General features: G+C 39.5%; 1 protein-coding gene across 4 annotated transcripts in view; it reads right to left on the bottom strand.

Annotated features, from left to right (window-relative positions):
• Positions 1-4,850: 4,850 nt before the first annotated feature.
• Positions 4,851-21,125, bottom strand: part of LOC126185124 (biogenesis of lysosome-related organelles complex 1 subunit 3) — a 50,107-nt gene continuing 33,832 nt past the window's right edge. For 2 of the 4 annotated variants that reach the window (XM_049927946.1, XM_049927943.1), the window contains exon 4: positions 7,118-8,050. In XM_049927946.1, the coding sequence (XP_049783903.1) occupies positions 7,806-8,050 (245 nt within the window). In that variant the 3' untranslated portion in view covers positions 7,118-7,805. Of the gene's footprint in view, positions 5,114-7,117; positions 8,051-21,125 lie in introns of those variants that run through there. The other 2 variants (XM_049927945.1, XM_049927944.1) reach the window with 2 other exon arrangements.

Here is a 21,125-nt window from a genome sequence, read left to right on the forward strand (position 1 = left end):
AGGAGAAAGTAAAAGTGTAAACCAAAATATGGTGGCAACACATTTAACAACTCAAAATGAAAACAACGAGACACACAACAAAAACAACGAGGACAATCATCACTGAACAACGGAGAGTACGTCAGCAAACAACAGCACAAACAGACAAAGTAGCAAAAGAAATACCGATCGAGTAAAATCTATTATTGAGACCAGAGCAGATGAAAACGATCTTGAATCTGCAGAAAGAAGGGACTGTATCTAGGCAGCCTAAAGAGGAACACCACTTCAGAAAAGGTTAGAAGCTACCTACAGAGAAAAGGAATTGAAGATGATATAAAATGTGAAGAACCACACATGCAAGCAGTCAAAAGGGCATTCAAAATGGGGTTTCCATTCAGATTTCTCAAGGATATAGAACAATTAGAATCTTGGCCACAAGGAGTAAGAATAAGGGGATTTCATTTTCTGACAACACACAACAGTGAAGGAGCAGAACTACAATACACGCACAAATATTCTCTCACGAAACATCAAAAGGTTAAAAAAAGTGATGTTATTCATACCGACAGAGTCACTAGCAAACTGTGACATCATCATCCTCACAAAAACTTTTTACCAGAAGATTGCACTATAAAAGGATACTACGGACTTCACTTTTTTGCACCCCAAATCACAGGCAGACCAGCAGAAGCAGTCTCCCACTTCCTCAAACCGTGCCTAGAATCAATAAATGAAGCAATACGAGATGAAAACACTATTATTGTTAAAATACATCATGTTGCACTAATAGGCATATATCACAACCACAGATGATGGTAGAAGATGAAATTTTAAGAGTAACAAATGTATTAACACAAAGATTGACCAAAGAATAGTCTTTGCAGGCGATCTCAACCCAAGAACAGACCAACCAAACACTAAAACAGTTACGATCTCGAAAACGCTACGAGGAGGAAGACAAAGCCTCGTCAACAAACTTGACCCCAAAACCTAAATAGCACAACATAGAAGAGGTGGTTAGACGACGAGCAGAATACATTCAAAGAGACCCCATTTGCACTGCTCAAAAAAATCAATACCACCAGCAATAAAAGGAATTTCAATGGACACATGGGAAAACTATTCTAAAGTCATCCTAAACCTCCAACACAAGGAAGCAGCCTATGAATACAGTACAACAGAAACAACAGAAAGTCAAACCCCTATAACAAGACAAGAAATACACCAAGTGAAAAAGAAAAAAGCCTTCAGGACCAGTGTGTGTGTGTGTGTGTGTGTGTGTGTGTAATCCTATCACATGACGGAAGACTACTGGTCAGAACTATTCAACAACTGCATGAGCACAGAAAAAAAAAAAACACCACAACAATGGAGAACATCAACAATCCAAATTCTTTTCAAAGGTAAAGGAGAAACCTGCAACCCAGACTCTTACAGTGGCACAGGCCTCGAAAACACATTTTACAAAATTTTCATTGAAATATTAATCAGCAGGTTTACTGCTGAAGTAGATGCCCAAATGCCACAAAACCATTTTGGTTTCAGAAAGAAAGGATGCAGTCTACATGCAGTGAACTGCTTAAAAGAACAAGGGCAAGACTCACTAAGGTACTCGAGGAAAAAATATTTTTTAGTCTTTATGGACTATAGCCAAAGCCTTTGACAGTTAACAGAGAAAGACTTATCTGAAAACTAAGCCTGTTAACTGGTGACACAAACCAAATAACAAAAGTACTTCCAGACATCCTAATATACAACCGCATCCAAATGTCTGACGATATCACCCTACTCAAGAATCTAGCACAAACACATTGATCAGTCTGACACTGTTCAACATCAGGGCAGCAGACATCATGAAGATTATCACAGACAGCCCAGCAACACTCACTTTCTGTGGATAACACGGTAATAGGTTCAGAAAATGATGAAGAGCCACAAAAGGCGCTAAACGGACCCACATCTGTGGGAAATGACCTACGAATAAACTACACCAAACGCAAACAGATGATTTTTCAGAATAGGTAGTAAACTCGTACCAAAAGACATGCTGGCCCTTCAAAACAAAACAGAGTCACTCTGCAAACAACACTGACATCATTCAACATCCATGTGAAAGAAAGAGCCACAGCAGCAATAAAAGCAATTTACAACATCCAACTGCCTCAAAAACTCTCAATAAAAATGGAAATGAAACTTTAAAATGGCCAAAGCAACTTACAGGATCCACATAATCCTTGACAAACTAAAAGTCAGTGACATAGTAATACTAAAGAAAGTCAAAGCCTACTATATGAAATTAATTGTGACAATCAGGAAGACAGCAACTTCAAGACTTGTTTACATCTTAATGAAAGAAGACATCAGAATGCAGATGCTGCTCCTCACCATCAAGGACTATGAAAGCCCACACCAAATACTCATATAAAAACACAACTCTTTATGGAACAACATCTATTCAATCGACACCATAATGACAACAGTGGAAACGATAAGCAACTCGTGGATTCCATCACAAGTTCTGCCACAACAAGAGACTCCACCAGCCAAACGAAGCATGTGTGAACTGTGCAATGAACACTGTGAAAGATATCGTGCAAAAAAACTACAGAAAAACAACAATGCCAATAATAAAACTAGGGCTAAATGTAATGTAACTCAGCTTTGTATTTGCACACTGAACACATTTTCATTAATAAAAATTTCAAAATTTTATCTGGAGTAACTGTCACATTGTGAACTTAACTTTAATGAAAACTCTGGTCAACTGGTACTACTATTTTTTTTTTTTTACACACACAGAAGAGTATCAACGATATTTTCTTTAAGGAAAATAAATATCATACCTACTCTTTCATTACAACACTGTTCTAAATTCCTTTTGTGACAACTGCACTAAAAGACTGTTCAAAAATCAAAATTCAGAAGCACCTGTGGATTTCTGCGTTCACTTTCATGCCTGAATATTTTGAGGAAAAGGTGAAACACTACATTAGAGATTAGATGGAGGAGCAACGAAACACAGCCACTGAATTTCTAACTGTACTTTGAACAAGAAATAAAATTAGTTCTTGTGAAAGCCATGTTTGTTAAAGAATGTGCCAGTAATTTCATTACTATGATCACTTTTAGAGTGTTCAAAATATGTTACTTTGAACTAACTATATTTCAAGCTAGAATCTCTTTAAGATGACTTCACTACTGTGGGAAAGTACGTTTTGCTGACTAAACAAGCAAAATAAATGAAAAAAAAATACAAATACTTCAGGCAAAGATCAAAGAAATAATCCAAGTAAGTTTTTAACAACCCTAGGTTCCTGATTCAATCACAAGACAATAAGCATGGACTATCATCGATACTATGGTAAAGTGTCTGGTATACACCAGGAATGGCAGGTATCAACAGCCTCAATATCTTGTAGGGATTCAAATTTCTTCACAATTTAGTGGAAAAACAAACTTCTACGACACCAGGAAATGTTGACACTGTAAAATATTTACACGCAACAAAACTATAATGTGACAATTCACAATTGTGGCAATCAAGCTGATTTCGTTTTTGTATTCAAATGTAGACAGTAAAGACAGTAACCAGCTATTTTTTCCACTATAGTGGATTGTTGATAGGTGGGCAATTACGACCACATTCTCATTCGCACAATTGTTCAGTAGTGTTCAGCTGAGAAACTATTTGCCTCTAATTGTTATTTTTCTTTAATTATTTAGGTTTGTCAAGTTAGACAAATATCATGTGTGCAGTGTCTAGTAAATACAATGTAAATAATATAGCCGTTTTTCATGTCAATCTCAAACTAAAAAGAAAACAATCCTTTCTTGTCCATACTTGTTCCTTGCTTGAATATTTTATGCTGTTTGTACAGAATATTCCAGTCCTGCATTCACGTTATCTTTCAACTAATGCACATCAGTTTACATTTTTTCCTCTTGCAACCCATTCATGAAGTCCTGCTATAGTGGCACAAATTGGCTGAAAATCTACACATTTTATTTTATAAAAGTAATAGCTCACCATTCAAAGTAGTGTGTTTCAACGAGGTTGCCAACATCACTGAAGGTGTGTTTATTGTGAAGTTTCACAGACCTTTCCTGTGGTTCAAGAGATTTAATGTTTTTCACTTTACAGATACCTGTATTTGCCCCACTGCCATTGTTTAGCATTTTCAACCTACAATTTCTGTTTCATTAGATAAAGTAATTGCTTGTAAGTTTACAATACTGCTTCTGCTGTAGTATGCCTACTAGATGAATTGTCAACTTTATATTACTGTTTATGAAATTGTCTCTTTATTCTCCTTGTCTCTAGTATGTGGCAGAGTATTTCTATGAATTTACGTGTCCAGCACATATGTCACTAGCAATTTTTTATGGCTCACGAGCAATGGCCACTAAATTTTAAAACAGAGCTAAAATGTTAGATTTGTTTATATGGTTTTGCAATACAACTGTTGTTAATTTCATGTTTTTATTCTACCTCCTAATTCTCATCATAATAACAATTCATTGTATCCAAATCTTACAAAGCAAAACGTGAACAGCCAAGATTAACCTCCTAAAGTAACTATTACTGACACAAAACTTTACCTCCATTTTTCTAGGTAATTTTATGCTTTTTTTGAAAATATATTGCTTTGGCAATTCATTCCTGTTTTTATCTTTAAACTCTAAGGAGATACTGTAGGTGGAAGTGGATGAAAGGTATCATCCCGAGGTAACTCGGGCTCGTCAAAAATCTCTGCAAATAATTGTTACTACACATTTATTAGAAACATGAAAATTTTTGATTTTAATATACAGATAGATGGTAGATAAGATATACATATGACAACCACACTCTAGAATGGTATCAGAAATTGTTTTGTGTACAGTACATTCTGAAGCATGGTGTCACACACAAGAGGACCTGGCACTGAGGGCAGTAGTCTCTTGCTTCTCTCCAGATGCACCTCCTACACGTATCCTGCTTCTTGGAGCAAACTCTTACCTTGCTTCCTGGGTACTGGATACAATGCCATTCTCTGATTAGCTTGAGCCACTCCTCCCATTGTGTCGCTGTAGTCAAGCACAAGCTTTGGCTTCATTATTTCCTTTTAACTCTTCTCAGTCTCCACCATACCTGTAATGTGGATAGTTGAAAGAAGAACCACATCTTTCTTGTTCTCCTGTTTCAATGCTAGAACTTTTCCTTGCCTTTCAGCTGCAGTTCCCCCCTTTTGTAATTTTTTATTTCAGACAGATCGTGGCATCTCTTTTTGGGTCATTTTTACTGTTCTATGACTATCAGTGGATTTAAAAATTAGGAAATTCACTAACTGTGGGGATGTGTAAAAGTTATCTGTCATCAGACAGTAGCCTTGCTTTAGGAGTGATTTTGAAAGTGACAAAACAACTTGTGATGACACAGGAAAATTAGTGAAGTCTGCATCCAGCTCTGTCCCTCTTCCTGTGTAAGTAATCAGGACCACACATATCCACTAGCTGATTCACAGAGCATGTACTGTACCCAACCCAGTTCACCCTTGTACAAAAGCAAATTTTCAGCCACCCTAATTTCAGGAATATATGAAGTTCTCAATTTATTTTCAAGGTGCTGGTAAACTAACCAAATTTTGTTCAGCTTAGGGTTTGGACAATTTGAGGCATTATACACTTTTTTATCACGAAAATGAAGATACTTTTTGATTCGGCAAAACCTCTTTCAAGACATTGTGTCATTGAAAAATGGAATTGATATGCTTGCCCACTGCAACCAGTACATCTGCAATTCAGGGTTCTGAACAACACTTTGTAAAAGGGTCAGAGCAAGGAAAATTGAAAGTTCTTCACATGATGGTAGTAAAACATTGGAGCTGCTGGTTGAAACACATTGGCTGATATATTTAACTGTTTCCACCTGTATCATTTTCATCAAATCCCTATAAAATAAGTGTTCAAATATTTCAATTTTGTCATCGGAAAAGGAATCGTACCGCGAGGATTTTCAGCAAACAGAAATCTTGTAGAGCACAATCAGTATTTGTATCAACAACATGCCACACTCTCACCTGAGACCAATCTATATCTGTGTGTTCCTCATGTTCTTCCTCACTTGATTAAAGTTCAAATTCTGAAACAAGAATGTCTTCCTATTGCTCTTCCTCATTGGAACAATCTCTATTCATTTTAGAAGACTGCAGGCAGATGTAACACTGCAAAAACTGCTCCAAAATACTACAAAACAACATGGTAATGTTTCAACAACTTCATGAGGAAGAAGAAAAAAAAGAGTGAAACTATGAAAAAATGCTAACTAGTGACAGCGAAAGGAACTACAAAAGTTACAATCTGGATGCTGGTGCAGAGACATGCAAAATTTGAACGCCCGAGTTCTCAGGATTATATTACTCAGCAAAACAGTTTAACCTTAGTCATCACAGGATAATCAGTTAGGAGGTATTTAAACTATTATTCATAGTCTGCTTGATACTTTCCACTTCCTCCATCTGCTTATCCCACGGCTCACTTTAAAATTTAGGTAACATCATTATAACGTATAACAAATTTGACTGCAGAGAAGCAAGCACCTCTCACTTGCTCTGCTATTAGCTCTCTACTGATAATATTTTTAACTGTCACATACCATCCACTTGTAATTTCCCCTTATGTGTACCTTTCAGAAATATTTCTCCTTTAGCAATATGATACCTAATGTACATACTGTCCCCACTCTTGATAATGTACACATTTTGAATACAAGCAGTCTTCTTTGTAATAATGTGTTAAATGATATACATGCCTTTCCTGTATGTGTCTATGGAAATATGGGTCTTTCTGAGAAAGCCATTGAATAATTTCAATGAAGACTAAATTGTTTCATTTTTCATAAAGCACAGTTCCCACCTTTATTTTTATATCCCTCTGCAGAATAAAAGTACTCTTAATTTCTTGCCATTGCATTTAAGAACATCCACTGTATTTTGTTAAGAGATGGTTAAAAGGTACATGGTCCCCAAATTGTGGAAGTGATTATCCAATATCTGTAAATTCATTTCTCTATTTACGAGGGTTGAATAAAAAGTAATGCCTCCACCTTTGTTAATTGGGTTTGGATGGGAATATTTTAATAAATCAAATGCAGAAATAATCCTTAGAATGTGATCTTTAATTACCAATATTCACTTTTCTACATAATCACCTTCAATTGTCCTTAGGTGGCTGAATGGATTTGTTCCACATCACATAACAAATTTGATGGTGGGTACCATATACTAAGTAAACTTTTAGAATTAGAATCTTTTAGGCCCAAAGAAGAACAGTACTAAGTCCAACTCTTTTCAGCAGTCTAGTCCAGACGAGAAAATTGTCATCACCTTCATCATGTCAAGATATTAGCTCCCACCAAAAAGAAATCACATTTGCGTCACACCGGATACTAGGATCTTCAATTGGCAATGCATAACCCAACACCTGTTTTAGGAAAACTCTTGGTAAACCGTAAGTGCAAAATATGTATTATGATTACAGAGTCAGTGTTTTACATATCTGTTAGATCTTTGCAACAGTGAAACCATGTTTATTAATTACAACACATAAGTGCTATTTCATAAGAACACAAAGAAAAATATAGCTTTATCAAGCAGCCGACATGCACTTGTTAGTTAATACAGCTTATTCTTCTAAAATTAATTTTAACCCCCCCCCCTCCCCCACACACACACACAGACACACACACACACACACACACACACACACACACACACACACAGACAGACAGACAGAGAGAGAGAGAGAGAGAGAGAGAGTTTTTCACACCTGTTATTTCATCATAGTTATTCCTGTTCACACTGCTGCACGTAAATTTGAGGTATAAAGGCAGAAGTGCTTACTGCTGCTATTTTAGTATGCAGCTGAGTGAGATGTGACTGTAATATGTGAAGAGATGTAGCTGCTTCTTGAAGTTGTACCTGCGATCTGAGAAGTTGTTGGTTTGTCAAGTTCAGATCTCTGCCAGCACTTGTGAGAGTGCTGTATGCAAACTCTGATATATTCTTATAGAGTGAAATGTTACGTTCACCTGAAACAGTAAATTTTCAAGCATTGTGCTGTAAATTTTATTACACTCAATTCTACAAAATTAATTTTTTTTTACTATCAGTCAATACTTGTCCTTTCAGAATTTATCTTTCTGTAATTATATTATCACTGGCTGCATTTCCTTTAACCCAACATCAAATTTCAACTGAAATATTCTACATTTACAAAATTGTTTTTTGTAACAACTAATATTGTCCACAACCTCGTGAGCCTACAGCCACAGTTATAAAATTTATCAATATAACAATGCAATGACTAACATGAAATTATAGAATATTTTCCCTAAATGCCATTTCACATCTGAACAGAGTTTCTTTATGAATGCAGATGGTACGATTTAAATGATGTTACATGAACAACAGCCTAACAGATAATAATGACAAGGGTAACTAAATACACAGTATGGTACTTGGAAGCTGCTCACAATTCACACACAATTTTAAAAATGTTGAAGGATAACCAATATATTTTAAGAGATAAAAACTGTTGTCCATGGGTGAAGCATTTCACAATTAAGAGTTTCCATCTAGACATTTTAAAATACAGAACAAAGATAAAAAAATAAATAAAAATAAGAAACCAGGTCGAGTTCAGACGACATTTTACTTTTTTCATAGTATGTTGATAGGCAAGGCCTACATTTGCGACTTGACATCTTTACGGGCAGCACTAAAGTGTTGCACAGAAAACACTAAATGGCATGATTCTGTTGCAAAGTGAGCCAATTGAAGCATGTGGGTCTCTTCAGATATTGGGAGAGCTAAGGCTGCGGCGATGCATTTGGTATCTCTCACGCCATGAAAAGTATTCCAGCAACTGATAGTAGATACAATGAAATCTACATTGTCATACATATTGACACCATGTTACACTTGGACAAGCTCTTCAGTATGGTAGACAACTCCAGCTGTTGAGCTTTTTTACTTAAAAGTGCACCTAACAACCGCAAATAGGAACTCAATAAAATGAAAGTATCTCCATTATATCAAAACCAGATCAGTGATGTTACTTTTTCTACTCACATTAGACAACAGGACAGGAAATTCAGGAAAAATAGTCTGCTTGTAAACTGAAAAGCGAGCAGCAATCACGGTAGGGGGAAGTTACCTTTCCTATAAGAATCCTGCTGCTGCCGCCGTACAGGATCACTTAAGAACCAACTTATGTAGATGTTGTCCATGTGTGTTTCTTGCATTAGTATTATTAGTAACTCTTGTCTGTATTCCATGTACTGTTAGCGCACTTTGTAGAAAATAACTCACCGGACACGTATGTGCACTATGTTACCAGTGATTCGTAAGGGGCACGCCAGAAGGCTTTGTGAAACACCTGGTAGTTGCTTCTTGTGGTTTAGTGGGATAGATATGAATGGGGAGTCACCTGCTCACTGTTTTGTTTGCAGGCCTATCCAGGATGGAACAGCACGAAAACAACCTGGCAACCTTCACTCACATTTCTACCCTCCACTCTGTTGCAACCCCAGAACACAATTTATCTCTTAATTTTGTCCTACTGCACTTAGATGTGGCACACACTGAATATTTGTTTTTAACCTATTTTATTTAAAAATAAACATTAATTTTATACCATCAATAATAGTTTTAATAGTCTGTTTTTTGCATCCCCTGTAATGCAGGAACAGGATTTTTAGTATGTTTTTCGTGGCACTCCCTCCTACCACTGCAAAATAAAAAATTTAAAAAAACTGTAGTTATATGAATTTTTTCTGCTAATTTCCCTCATTGACTGGACTATGTTACCTACTCTGTTTATAATTATTTCAAATATAACAATGCAATCACAAATCAAATGCACTTATATTGCATATTGCAGACTGTCTAGTAATGATCATTGGATACAGATGTGGCTCTCTGCAGTCCGTATATAAATTCCAGGATGTTCCCACCAACATTTACAAAAGCTGGCATTAACTTTGGATATTTATTTACATTTTTCTACCTTAAGTCCTCAAGTGAATGCCTTTTGCAAATGCCTCAGTAGTCATTAGACATGGTGAGAGCAGAATGAGGCGCTCTGCGGAACTCATGGTCTATAAACGTGGTCAGGTGATCGAGTGTCAGTTGTGTCATAAGTCTGTATGCGAGAGTTCCACACACCTAAACATCCCTATGTCCACTCTTTCCGATGTGATAGTGAAGTGGAAACATGAAGGGACACGTACAGCTCAAAAGCGTACAGGCCGACCTCCTCTGAAGACTAACAGAAACGGCCGACAGTTGAAGAGGGTCGTATTGTGTAATAGGCAGACATCTACCCACACCCTCACACAGGAATTCCAAACTGCATCAGGATCCACTCCAAGTACTATGAAAGTTAGGCGGGAGATGAGAAAGCTTGGATTTCATGGTCGAGTGGCTGCTCATAAGCCACACATCATGCCGGTAAATGCCAAACAACGCCTCACTTAGTGTAAGGAGCGTAAACATTGGACGATTAAATATTGGAAAAACCATGTGTGGAGTGATGAATCACAGTACACAACGTGGTGATCCGATGGCAGGGTGTGGGTATGGCGAATGCCCAGTGAACGTTATCTGCCAGCGTGTGTAGTGCCAACAGTAAAATTTGGAGGTGGTGGTGCTATGGTGTGGTCGTGTTTTTCAGGGAGGGGGCTTGCATCTCTTGTTGTTTTGCATGACACTATCACAGCAAAGGCCTACACTAATGTTTTAAGCACTTCTTGTTTCCCACTGTCGAATAGCAATTCAGGGATGGCGACTGGATCTTTCAACACAATCGAGCACCTGTTCATAATGCAAGGCCTGTGGTGGAGTGGTTACACGACACTAACATCCCTGTAATGGACTGGCCTGCACAGAGTCCTGACCTGAATCCTATAGAACACCCTCGGGATGCTTTGGAATGCCGACTTCATGCCAGGTCTCACCGACTGACATCGATACCTCTCCACAGTGCATCACTCCATGGAGAATGGGCTGCCATTCCCCAAGAAACCTTCCAGCACCTGACTGAATATATGCCTGCAAGAGCGGAAGCTGTAATCAAGGTTAAGGGTGGACCAACACCATATTGAAGTCCAGCATTACCGATGGAGGGTGCAGCAAACTTTTAAGTCATTTTCAGCTAGGTGTCTGGATACTTTTGATCAAATAGCGTACAAAACAGTTCACACGTAATGCTCCATTCTCAGTCACAATGGAAGCAATATCATAGTATTTCAGAACTGCCACTTAAAATTCTTTGAGTAAATATAAACAACGTCCTACCACAATTTTTTTATGTTTCTGTTGAAATCATTTCCCTTACACGTTCTGTGTGTTCCGATAGCCAAATCGATAGCCAATTTGATAACCAAATCAAACCACTGATTTACAAGTTTCAAGATATTATTTTAGTTCTTTGTGGAACACAATCATATACTGTCCTTGGGTTCTTATCATGTGCAGCATTGCATAAATTTCCTCCAACTTGTTGACCCACAAAAATTAAATACAAACAGGAAGAAAGAACATTTTTTGAAGTAATTCTGCTTATGTCACAAATAAAGGACAAATGAAAACAAGACAGACTATACAATCAACACGTGGCTGACATCGGTAACTGAGGTAGCTGCATGTACGGAAGTACCCTCTACTGGGACTCGGGAAGGAACAGTGCGAACATTCACTGCTGTGCCACTTGTCTGTTAGGCACGCTCAACATGAGGTGGAAGTGTCGTGTGTGCATCCTACTTAAGTATGGAGGCCAGGCCGGAAAGAGGAGCAGCAATGTGTAGTACCGTTTCTGACTCCGAAAGGAGTGTCAGGAACTGAAATTCGTGCCCAAATGTCTGCTGTGTATGACAAACACAGTATGACACATGCACACGTGTTTGCAGGGAATAAATAATTTCGAGAAGGTTGGGTGTTGTTTAAAGATACCAGACAACCAGGACACGCTCATTGTGTCATTACCCCTTCTGTCACTGTTATAGTTGATGCTGCCATCAGTAATGACTGACAGAGGACAGTGGAAGACATTCAGTTCATTTTGGGCATCAGTCACAGTACTGTTCATGTCATCATGACAGTGTGTCTCAAGTTTCCAAAAATCTGTGCATAGTGCGTTCCCCTCATCCTCGTGGAGCATAATTTGAACAAAATGTCGACACCACTGGAGCACCTGGAACACTATCATGATGAAGAGTATTATTTCCTGTCCTGTATAGTCACAGGAGATTAAACACTGTCATCATTTTGAGCTACAGAGCAAGCGTCAGAGCCAAAAGTGAAAGTACAAGATTCGGCTCCACTGAAAAATCCAAAGCCACGCACGCCAGCTCCGCGAAAGTCACAATGACCTTTTTCTTTGACTGCAGAGGCCCACTGCTCATTGACTTTCTGGAACACAGTGTCACAATTAACCCTCTGACAGTGGACAATTTTTAACTTTTCCATACTAAATAATAGGGCATTTTTATTCTATCAGCAGAATAGTTGCAAGGACAAAATTAGAGAAATGTAACAAGAAAACCAAAAACTTATTTTAGAGCTAACTTTTATTCGACACTTAAAGAAAATAATGCGAGAAATGTGATATCTCACTGAACATTATAAAAGCAGAAGAAACACACATAAATTTTCTGAGTGTTGTATATCTCAAAGCAAGGTTCCATACATAAGCCTAGGAATAGGGTTATGAAACTGCTAGCATGAGAAGATACATGTATGCGAGAGAGAGTGGAAAACATAAAATGTGACTTCCATAATTTCAAGTGGAGAAAATAGTGTCCTCTGATGTTCCAGAGCAATAGGAAAGGATTTAATGGCAAAATCGCACCCAACAATGTCAAAAGCAACAGAAAATTACTAACAGTGAAAAATTGTACAACTTCTGATATACAAGCAGAACAGAAATTAAGTCCAACATGATAATCACAGGCCCCGCAAAATTAATGGTAAAAAGCTAAAAGCAATTGTCCATGTTGCCTGCAACTGGAGTGTTAACATACAGTGGTATGTGGGTGCTTTGCAGAAACTGAAGCACGCCCCCTAGTCCAAATGCCCAAGAATGTTTATGGATGGCATCATTTGTCGCACAATAATGCCTACCCCAATGCTGCCTAGGTTGTTTCGACTATGGTGCAGAAGCTTCACTGGAAAACCCTCCATACAATCCAAATCTCTTCCCATGCAGTGTCCGTATTTTTCAAGCCCTCAAGAAAGACATTTGTGGCTGCTAATTTACTTCAAATGAATAGATACCTGTCCGGGTACAACCACAGTTCTGGAGGGAACTGCAAACAGTTATGGTGATTACTTTTGAAATACTACACAGTTTACTTACTTTTTTCTATCTGTCTTATTTTCATTTGACTGGTCCTTATATAAGGTCTTACTGCCCTTTTCTTCAACAGCAATATTCTTTTGAAGTATATGTCCAAAAGTAAATAAAATGGATTGTGAGTTGGTAATCTGTGGTGACTTCAATATTGATTCCCTCACAAATAGTGAAAATAGGTAGACCACTTTGAACCTTGCAACATCCTATAATTTAAAGGCTGAAGTAAAATCTGCTACCCGAGCAACAGAAACTTGCCAAACGGCTCTAGATCAGTTTCTAGTCAAGAAGAGTTTACACAATGCCTCACTAAAAATTTTCAATGCAGGTTTTAGTGACCGTCTTGCTCAAATATTAAGCATAAAAGTACAAGGCAATATTATTAACAACATGTCTTTCAAAACCATATGTAGAAGTTATAATCAGGATAGTGTAAACTACTTCAACAACTTGTTACAGACAGCAAAATGGTCAGAACTGTACAAAATGAATCATATAAATGAAAAATTGAACGCTTTCATTGATACATTAGCCCGTTTCTTTGAAATTGCATTCCCACTGAAAACATTAACCATACGGGGCAACTCTAGAACAAACAGCTGGATCACAAGGGGAATAAGGGTTTCAAACCAGAAGAAAAAACTACTTCATGAAATATGTAACTCAAAACATACCTCACCTGTAGTATGCACATACTATAAAAAATACTCCAAAATATTAAGAAAAATAATAAAAGCAGCAAAAATAATGCATAATGATGAATTCACTTATAATTCAGCTAATAAACCAAAGGCTATGTTGGGTGTTACAAAAAAAAGAATCTGGAGAATACAAACAATTTTGCAAAAATATAACACTATCACATAAAAATAAAAAAAAGTAGCAAACCCCTTAGAAGTAGCCAACACATGTAACAACTTTTTCACCGATGTTGCTGATAATATGTTACAATCAAACTTTAAGAGCACCCAGGAAAATGAATATAAAATAAGTGCATGTAGAGGATCAATGTATGTCAATTCTGTTTCAGAAGATGCAGTAGCTACAGCAATAAAAGGACTAAAAAATTCCAAGTCTACAGGCAGTGACAGTATACCTGCAACAATATTAAAGAAGAGCGCATCAAACCTAATTGAAATACTCGCACACTTATGTGAATGCTCACTTCAGGAAGGCACTTTCCCCAATGTATTGAAAACATCAAAGTTATTCCTGTATATAAAAAAGGTGATAGAGACAATGTAAATAACTACAGACCCATCACAATTTCCTCCTGCATCTCTAAAATACTAGAAAAAGTTATGTATAACAATCTAATGAAATTTATAAATAAAAACAGCATCCTATGTAATGAACAACATGGATTCAGAAATAAGACGTCAACAACAACTGCTATTTACGAGTGCATCAATTCCATCCTCAACCATGGACAAAAAGCAAGAATTAATAGTAGTATTTGTTTACTTGTCAAAAGCTGTTGACACAGTGGATCATAAAATTCTGCTATCAATGCTTGAAATATATGGTATTCGAGGTCTGTCCAACAAATGGATCAGTTTCTTCCTGACTAATCTAAAGCAGACAGTGTGCATCAAATCACACAAATATTTAACTAAAAACTGTATCTGAACACTTATCCGACTACAATTAAATGTGGTGTACCCCAAGGATCAGTAATGGGACCCCTTTTGTACATAAATGATCTAAACTTAAATGTTGATGCACAAAAAACAATCATATTTGCAGATGACACCATGATTCTGCTAAAAGGAAGACAACAAAGATCAGTTACAGCAGACAGTAAATGTGGCCACGAAACAACTTCGCAGCTGGGCACAGAGTAATCAACTAGTAATAAATTGTAAAAAAAACCATTGCACTAAAATTCTACAATGTTCCTAACAAGTCTCTAATGATGACAAACCAGTTGGTAACAATATTGAAACAAAATTCTTAGGACTTTGGCTGCAGAGCAAGGTCAGATGGACTAAGCATACGGAATATCTCAATGCAGAACTGAGCAAAACATGTTACCTTCTTTGCTCATTAAAATCATGCTGTAGCGAGGAAACAGTAATGAATGCATATCATGCCTACTTTCATTCTCATCTTAGATATGGGGTCACCTTCTGGCGAAACTCTAAAACAGCTAATAGCACTTTTAAACTACAAAAAAGGGTCATTAGAATCTAGTTTGGGTGCAAGCCTAAAGACTCTTGTAAACCTCTGTTTAAGAAATCTGGTATTCCTCCATTACCATGTTTATACATTATGGAAACCCTTTTGTTCTGTAAATTAAATGTACTAAGTAAGAACTGCAGACTGCAAAAAAACTGTGATACACATGATGACTTTACCAAACAAAACAGAAACTTACATATAACTCAAATCAGCACAGCTCTGTGCCAAAAAGGTACGTTTCACATGGGAGTTAAGCTTTATAACAAACTTCCTGAAAACATAAAAGCTATTACAGAGGTCAATATCTTTGGAGCATCTCTAAAGTCATATTTACAGCATCACTACTTTTACTCCATTGAAGAATATTTAAACTTACAAAGTGTGTTATATAAAAACTTATGTATAAAGTGTATTATTGTAACCTTAAATACATATGCCTAGAAATGACTTTCAGTTGTATATTTATAACTTGACTTGTCCAATGTCTTATGCATAAGCTGCTTTGTAGACAACAGGACCAATAATATATAATGTATGCCTATGGACATGTTTTGATAGCTCACTAAAGAGATGTAAGACAACTAATTTTTCCACAAACAAAATTAATATGGTTTATCCACTGAACATTTTCATCCACACAATGCCAAGAAATTAAAATGTACCAATTTTGGTTGCTAATGTAGTACAAGCATAACTAACAATAGTGTTTTTTTTTTGTTATGGTTTTAGGGCGCAAAACTGCTATGGTCATCACCGCTCGGTCTGTGACTAAGGAAAAGGTAAAAAAAAATGAAACTGGAAACCAGCAGCAATGGGAGCGAAACTCAAAAAATTGGGGAACTAAAAACAGAAGGAAAGCTAAAAAAAAAAAAACACTATAGAAGGGGGGTTGTTTGTCCCCCAAAAAGAGCTTCAAATGACTGACGTCATCTCACTGGCACTAATAAACTCGAGAACGCGGTCGGCTGAGCGTGCGTCATCTGCTAAAATGGAAGATATATCAGGCGACAGCTGTAAACGGGCACGTAACAGAGTAAACTAGGGGCACTCAAGTAAAAGGTGTCTCACCATCCACAGCTGAGAGCAGTGGGGACAGAGTGGGTGAGGATCGCCACTTAAAAGATGTCGATGGCTAAAAAGACAGTGCCCTATCTGGAGTCTTGTTAAAATTACCTCCTCCCGACGACGAGCTCGGGAGGAAGAGGTCCAAGCACAGGGAAGAGCTTTCAAGTCCCGCAATTTATTATTGGGAAGTGTCGACCAAGGTGCGTGCCATAAAAGAGCAACATGACGACATAAAAAACTCCGCCAATTGGCGAAGGGAATCATGCGAATAGCTGGCTGAAGAAGAGAGATTGCAGCCTTGGCCGCTATATCGGCCACCTCATTTCCACAGATACCAACATGTCCTGGAATCCAGAGAAACGCCACAGAGACATCCCCCAAGTGGAGCAAGTGGAGGCAGTCCTGAATCCGGTGGGCCAAAGGGTGGACAGGGTAGAGAGCTTGGAGACTGAGGGGAGAGCTGAGTGACTCTGAGCAGATAACATACTGTATCTGCTGATGGCGACGGATGTATTGGACAGCCTGGAGAACAGCGCAAAGCTCTGCAGTAAAAACCGAACACTGGTCGGGAAGCCGAAATCGATTGGGGGTGTCGCCAACAGTATAGGCACTCCCAACTGCAAACGATGTTTTTGAGCCATCAGTGTAAATAAATATGGCATCCTTCATTTGTGCGCATAGAGCAGCAAATGCCGGATGATAAACAAGAGAAGAGGTACCATCCTTGGGAAACTGACAAAGGTCACTGAGCAGGCAGGTCCGGGGCCGGAGCCAAGGCGGTGCTATACCCGAAGTTGTCAAGAAAGTTTTAGGAAAGTGGAAGGAAAGAGAACGGAGCAATTGACGGAAGCAGACTCCCGGTGGTAGCAGGGAGGAAGGGTGGCCTGCATACCCTAAATCCAAAGAGGTGTCGAAAAAAATGTCATGGGCTGGATTAGCAGGCATGGAAGACAGACGGCTAGCGTAACGACTCAGAAGGACAGCTCGCCGATTGGACAGCGGAGGTTCAGCAGTCTCAGCATAAAGGCTTTCCACAGGGCTGGTGTAAAAAGCTCCAGACACTAAATGTAATCCACGGTGGTGGACAGAGTCAAGACGCCGAAGAACAGACGGCCGAGCAGAGGAGTAAACTATGCTTCCATAGTCCAATTTCAAGCACACTAAGGCGCGATAGAGGCAGAGAAGGACCACTCGGTCTGCTCCCCAGGAGGTGCCATTCAGGACACGGAGGGTGCTGAGGGATCGCAGACAGCGAGCCGAAAGATAGGGAATGTGGGAGTACCAGCACAGTTTTCTGTCAAACATAAGACCCTAGAATTTAGCGACGTCCGCGAACGGAAGGTTGACAGGGCCTAGATGTAAGGAAGGCGGAAGAGACTCTGTACGACGCTAAAAATGAACACAAGCGGTCTTACTGGGAGAAAAGCTGAAGCCGGTTTCGATGCTCCAAGAGTGGGGGCGATCGAGACATCCTTGGAGACATCCTTGAAGACATCGTGCAAGAAGGCTGGTCCGTTGAGAGCTGTAGTAGATCGCAAAATCGTCCACAAACAGGGAGCCTGAGACATCAGGAAGGAGACAATCCATAATTGTATTGATGGCAATGGCAAACAGTACAACACTCAGCACGGAGTAGTGTTCACCCGCACTTTAAAAGTGCGCTCAGCCATAAATTCATGAAGAAAAAGGGGCAGCCGACCTCGAAAGCCCCAAGAGAACAGTGTGCAGAGGATGCCTGCCCTCCAACAAGTATCGTATGCTCTCTCCAGATCAAAAAATATTGCTACTGTTTGGTGTTTCCTAAGAAAATTGTTCATGATATAAGTGGAGAGAGCAATAAGATGGTCAACTGCAGAATGGTGCTTTCGGAAACCGCATTGGGCAGGTTTTAAAAGACTTGGGACTCCGGCCACCAGGCTAAATGGCAATTCACCATAGGCTCCCAAACCTTACATACACCACTCGTGAGAGAAATGGGGCGATAGCTAGAGGGGAGACGTTTGTCTTTTCCAGGTTTCGGAACAGGAACGACGATAGCTATCCGCCATCGTCTGGGAAAAGTACTGTCGGTCCAAATTCGATTATAAAGGTGAAGGAGGTAACACAGACTATTGTATGATAAATGCAGCAACATTTGGATGTGGATACCATCTGGTCCTGGGGCAGAAGAGCGAGAAGAAGAGAGTGCGTGTTGGAGTTCCCGCATGGGGAAAACAGTATTATAGCTTTCGCGATTTTGATAGGAGAAAGCAAGAGGTTGCACTTCCGCTGCACATTTCTTCGGGAGAAATGCTGGCGGGTAATTTGAAGAGCTTGAAATCTCAGCAAAGTGTTGACCCAATGAGTTAGAAATTGCAATGGGGTCCACTAATTTATCATGCGCGACAGTGAGCCCAGAGACCGGGGAGAAACTAGGTGCGCCAGATAACCGTCGAATCCGACTCCAAACTTCCAAGGAGGGAGTGAAGGTGTTAAATGAGCTAGTAAAGAATTTCCAGCTTTCCTTCTTGCTATCGCAGATGACGCGACGGCATCGCGCTCGGAAATGCTTATAGTGGAAACAATTGGCCAAAGTAGGATGGTGGTGGAAAACACGAAAAGCACATCACCGCTCACGTATTGCGTCTCGGCATGCCTCATTCCACCAAGGAACTGGGGGGCGCCAGGGCAAGTTGGACGTGCGAGGTATTGAACTTCTGTAATATGAGTGACCTCATCGTCGACGCTAGGAAAGTGACAGTCATTGAATGTCGCTAGAGACGAAAAGTGTGTCCAATCGGCTTGGGCAAACTTCCAGTGTCTCGGGCGCATATATGGCAGTTGTGGATGCAATCTAAGGACACATGGAAAGTGGTCACTGGAGTGTGTATCAGCAAGAGCGAACCATTCGAAGCACCGAGCTAGCTGAACAGTACCGACCACAAGGTCCAAATGAGAGAAATTTGTCGTGGAGGCAGACAAAAATGTAGGGTCCCCAGTGTTGAGACAAACAAGATCCGCTTGGTGGAAGACGTCTGTCAATCGGTCTCTCTTCTATGCTTTCTCTGCTGGCAAGTCTTTGTCCTTCCTTTGTCCTTACCTCTTCTCTTTACCCTTTTCTCTGCTGTGGCGTTTGAGACCTCTCTTCTTTTCTTTCCTTTCCTTTTCTTTGTTCCTCCCTTTCTCTTTTTTTCCTACCTGTGAGTGTCTGAAGGCCGACCCACGCATTCCCATGTGTAGCTGGTGACGGGGTAACGCGTAATTCCCCGCCCCGGGTAGACAAGTAGGACTAGAGGTGTACAAATTCCCCTTGCAGCCTGCTTACCCCTAGCTCCTCTGCAACCATTCATGCAAGTGAGCCTGCCGCGACGTAAACACAAGAGTGCGCGTGTACTAAGTCGTAGTGGGTAATGCAGCCGACACGGGCTCCCGCAAGCCCGGGCAACCTGGGTTCCCGCAAGCCCGGGCAACCTTCACGGGACCCGCTCAGCTTGCTGCGCCTGACAACAGGGTGCGCTGTCAAGCTACCGTGACTGGAGTAGCCAGCCCGCAGTTCATTTATCGCAACGGTGGAGGCAGCACATTGAATAGGTCGAAGTTCAGTGAGATTTAAAAAAAAATTGACAACTGGCGAATACATGCTGGTAACGAAACAGAGCACAAGTGCCGCATGGGAAACGTTTTCGTGTGTTTACGAGGCCGCTTCAAATAAATCGGTAGGTGTGTCTCAATGCAAACTATGTAAAAAGCTCTTAGGTACTTATTCGGCAACCTCGAGTATGTTACGACATGTGTGCAAATTTGACAAGCAGTTCCCTCACTCCGTAAATATCTTGAAAGAGGACAAAGATTTAGTGGCCGAAAAGTGCGTCGAAATGTGTGCTAAGGACCTGAGACCATTTAGCAGTATAGAAGGAGAAGGATTTCTTAATTTAGGGCAGACACTGATCGACATAGGTAAAAAATATGGCTCAGTTGACATTAAAAATGTTATGCCTTCCCGAGTGACAGTAGCTAGGAAAGTTCAAACCTTAGCTGATAAAGTGCGCAGCAAAATGCTCCCAGATATAGTGCATGCGATTCGTTCTGGTATATGTGCCAGTGCAATTGATCTATGGACAGACAATTACAAAGGGGTGCATTACATGTCCGTGACAATGCATTACATAAATTCAGACTGGCGTTTGAATAAATATGTACTGATGTGCTATGCGTTTCCTGACTGCCCAAAAACTGGCTCGAATATTCGAAACGAATTGGAAGATGGCTTAGAAACTATGGGTGTTTCTCGTGAAGACATTGCCAAAATTACGTTTGTCACAGACCAGGGCAGTAACATTGTCAAAGCTCTCGAAATATATCAGCGTCTTCCATGCATGGCTCATAGTATAAACACAGTCTTGAAACATGTTCTGAGCGAACAGTTTTTGAAAGAAAATGTTCCAAATATATTAGCCATTCTTAATACAGTGCGGGCTACGGTTTCGTACTTCAAGAGAAGAGGTCTCTGTGTGAGACTGAACTCATCT

The sequence above is a fragment of the Schistocerca cancellata genome, chromosome 4 (genome assembly GCF_023864275.1).
Source record: "Schistocerca cancellata isolate TAMUIC-IGC-003103 chromosome 4, iqSchCanc2.1, whole genome shotgun sequence".
In the NCBI taxonomy this organism is placed as follows: domain Eukaryota; kingdom Metazoa; phylum Arthropoda; class Insecta; order Orthoptera; family Acrididae; genus Schistocerca; species Schistocerca cancellata.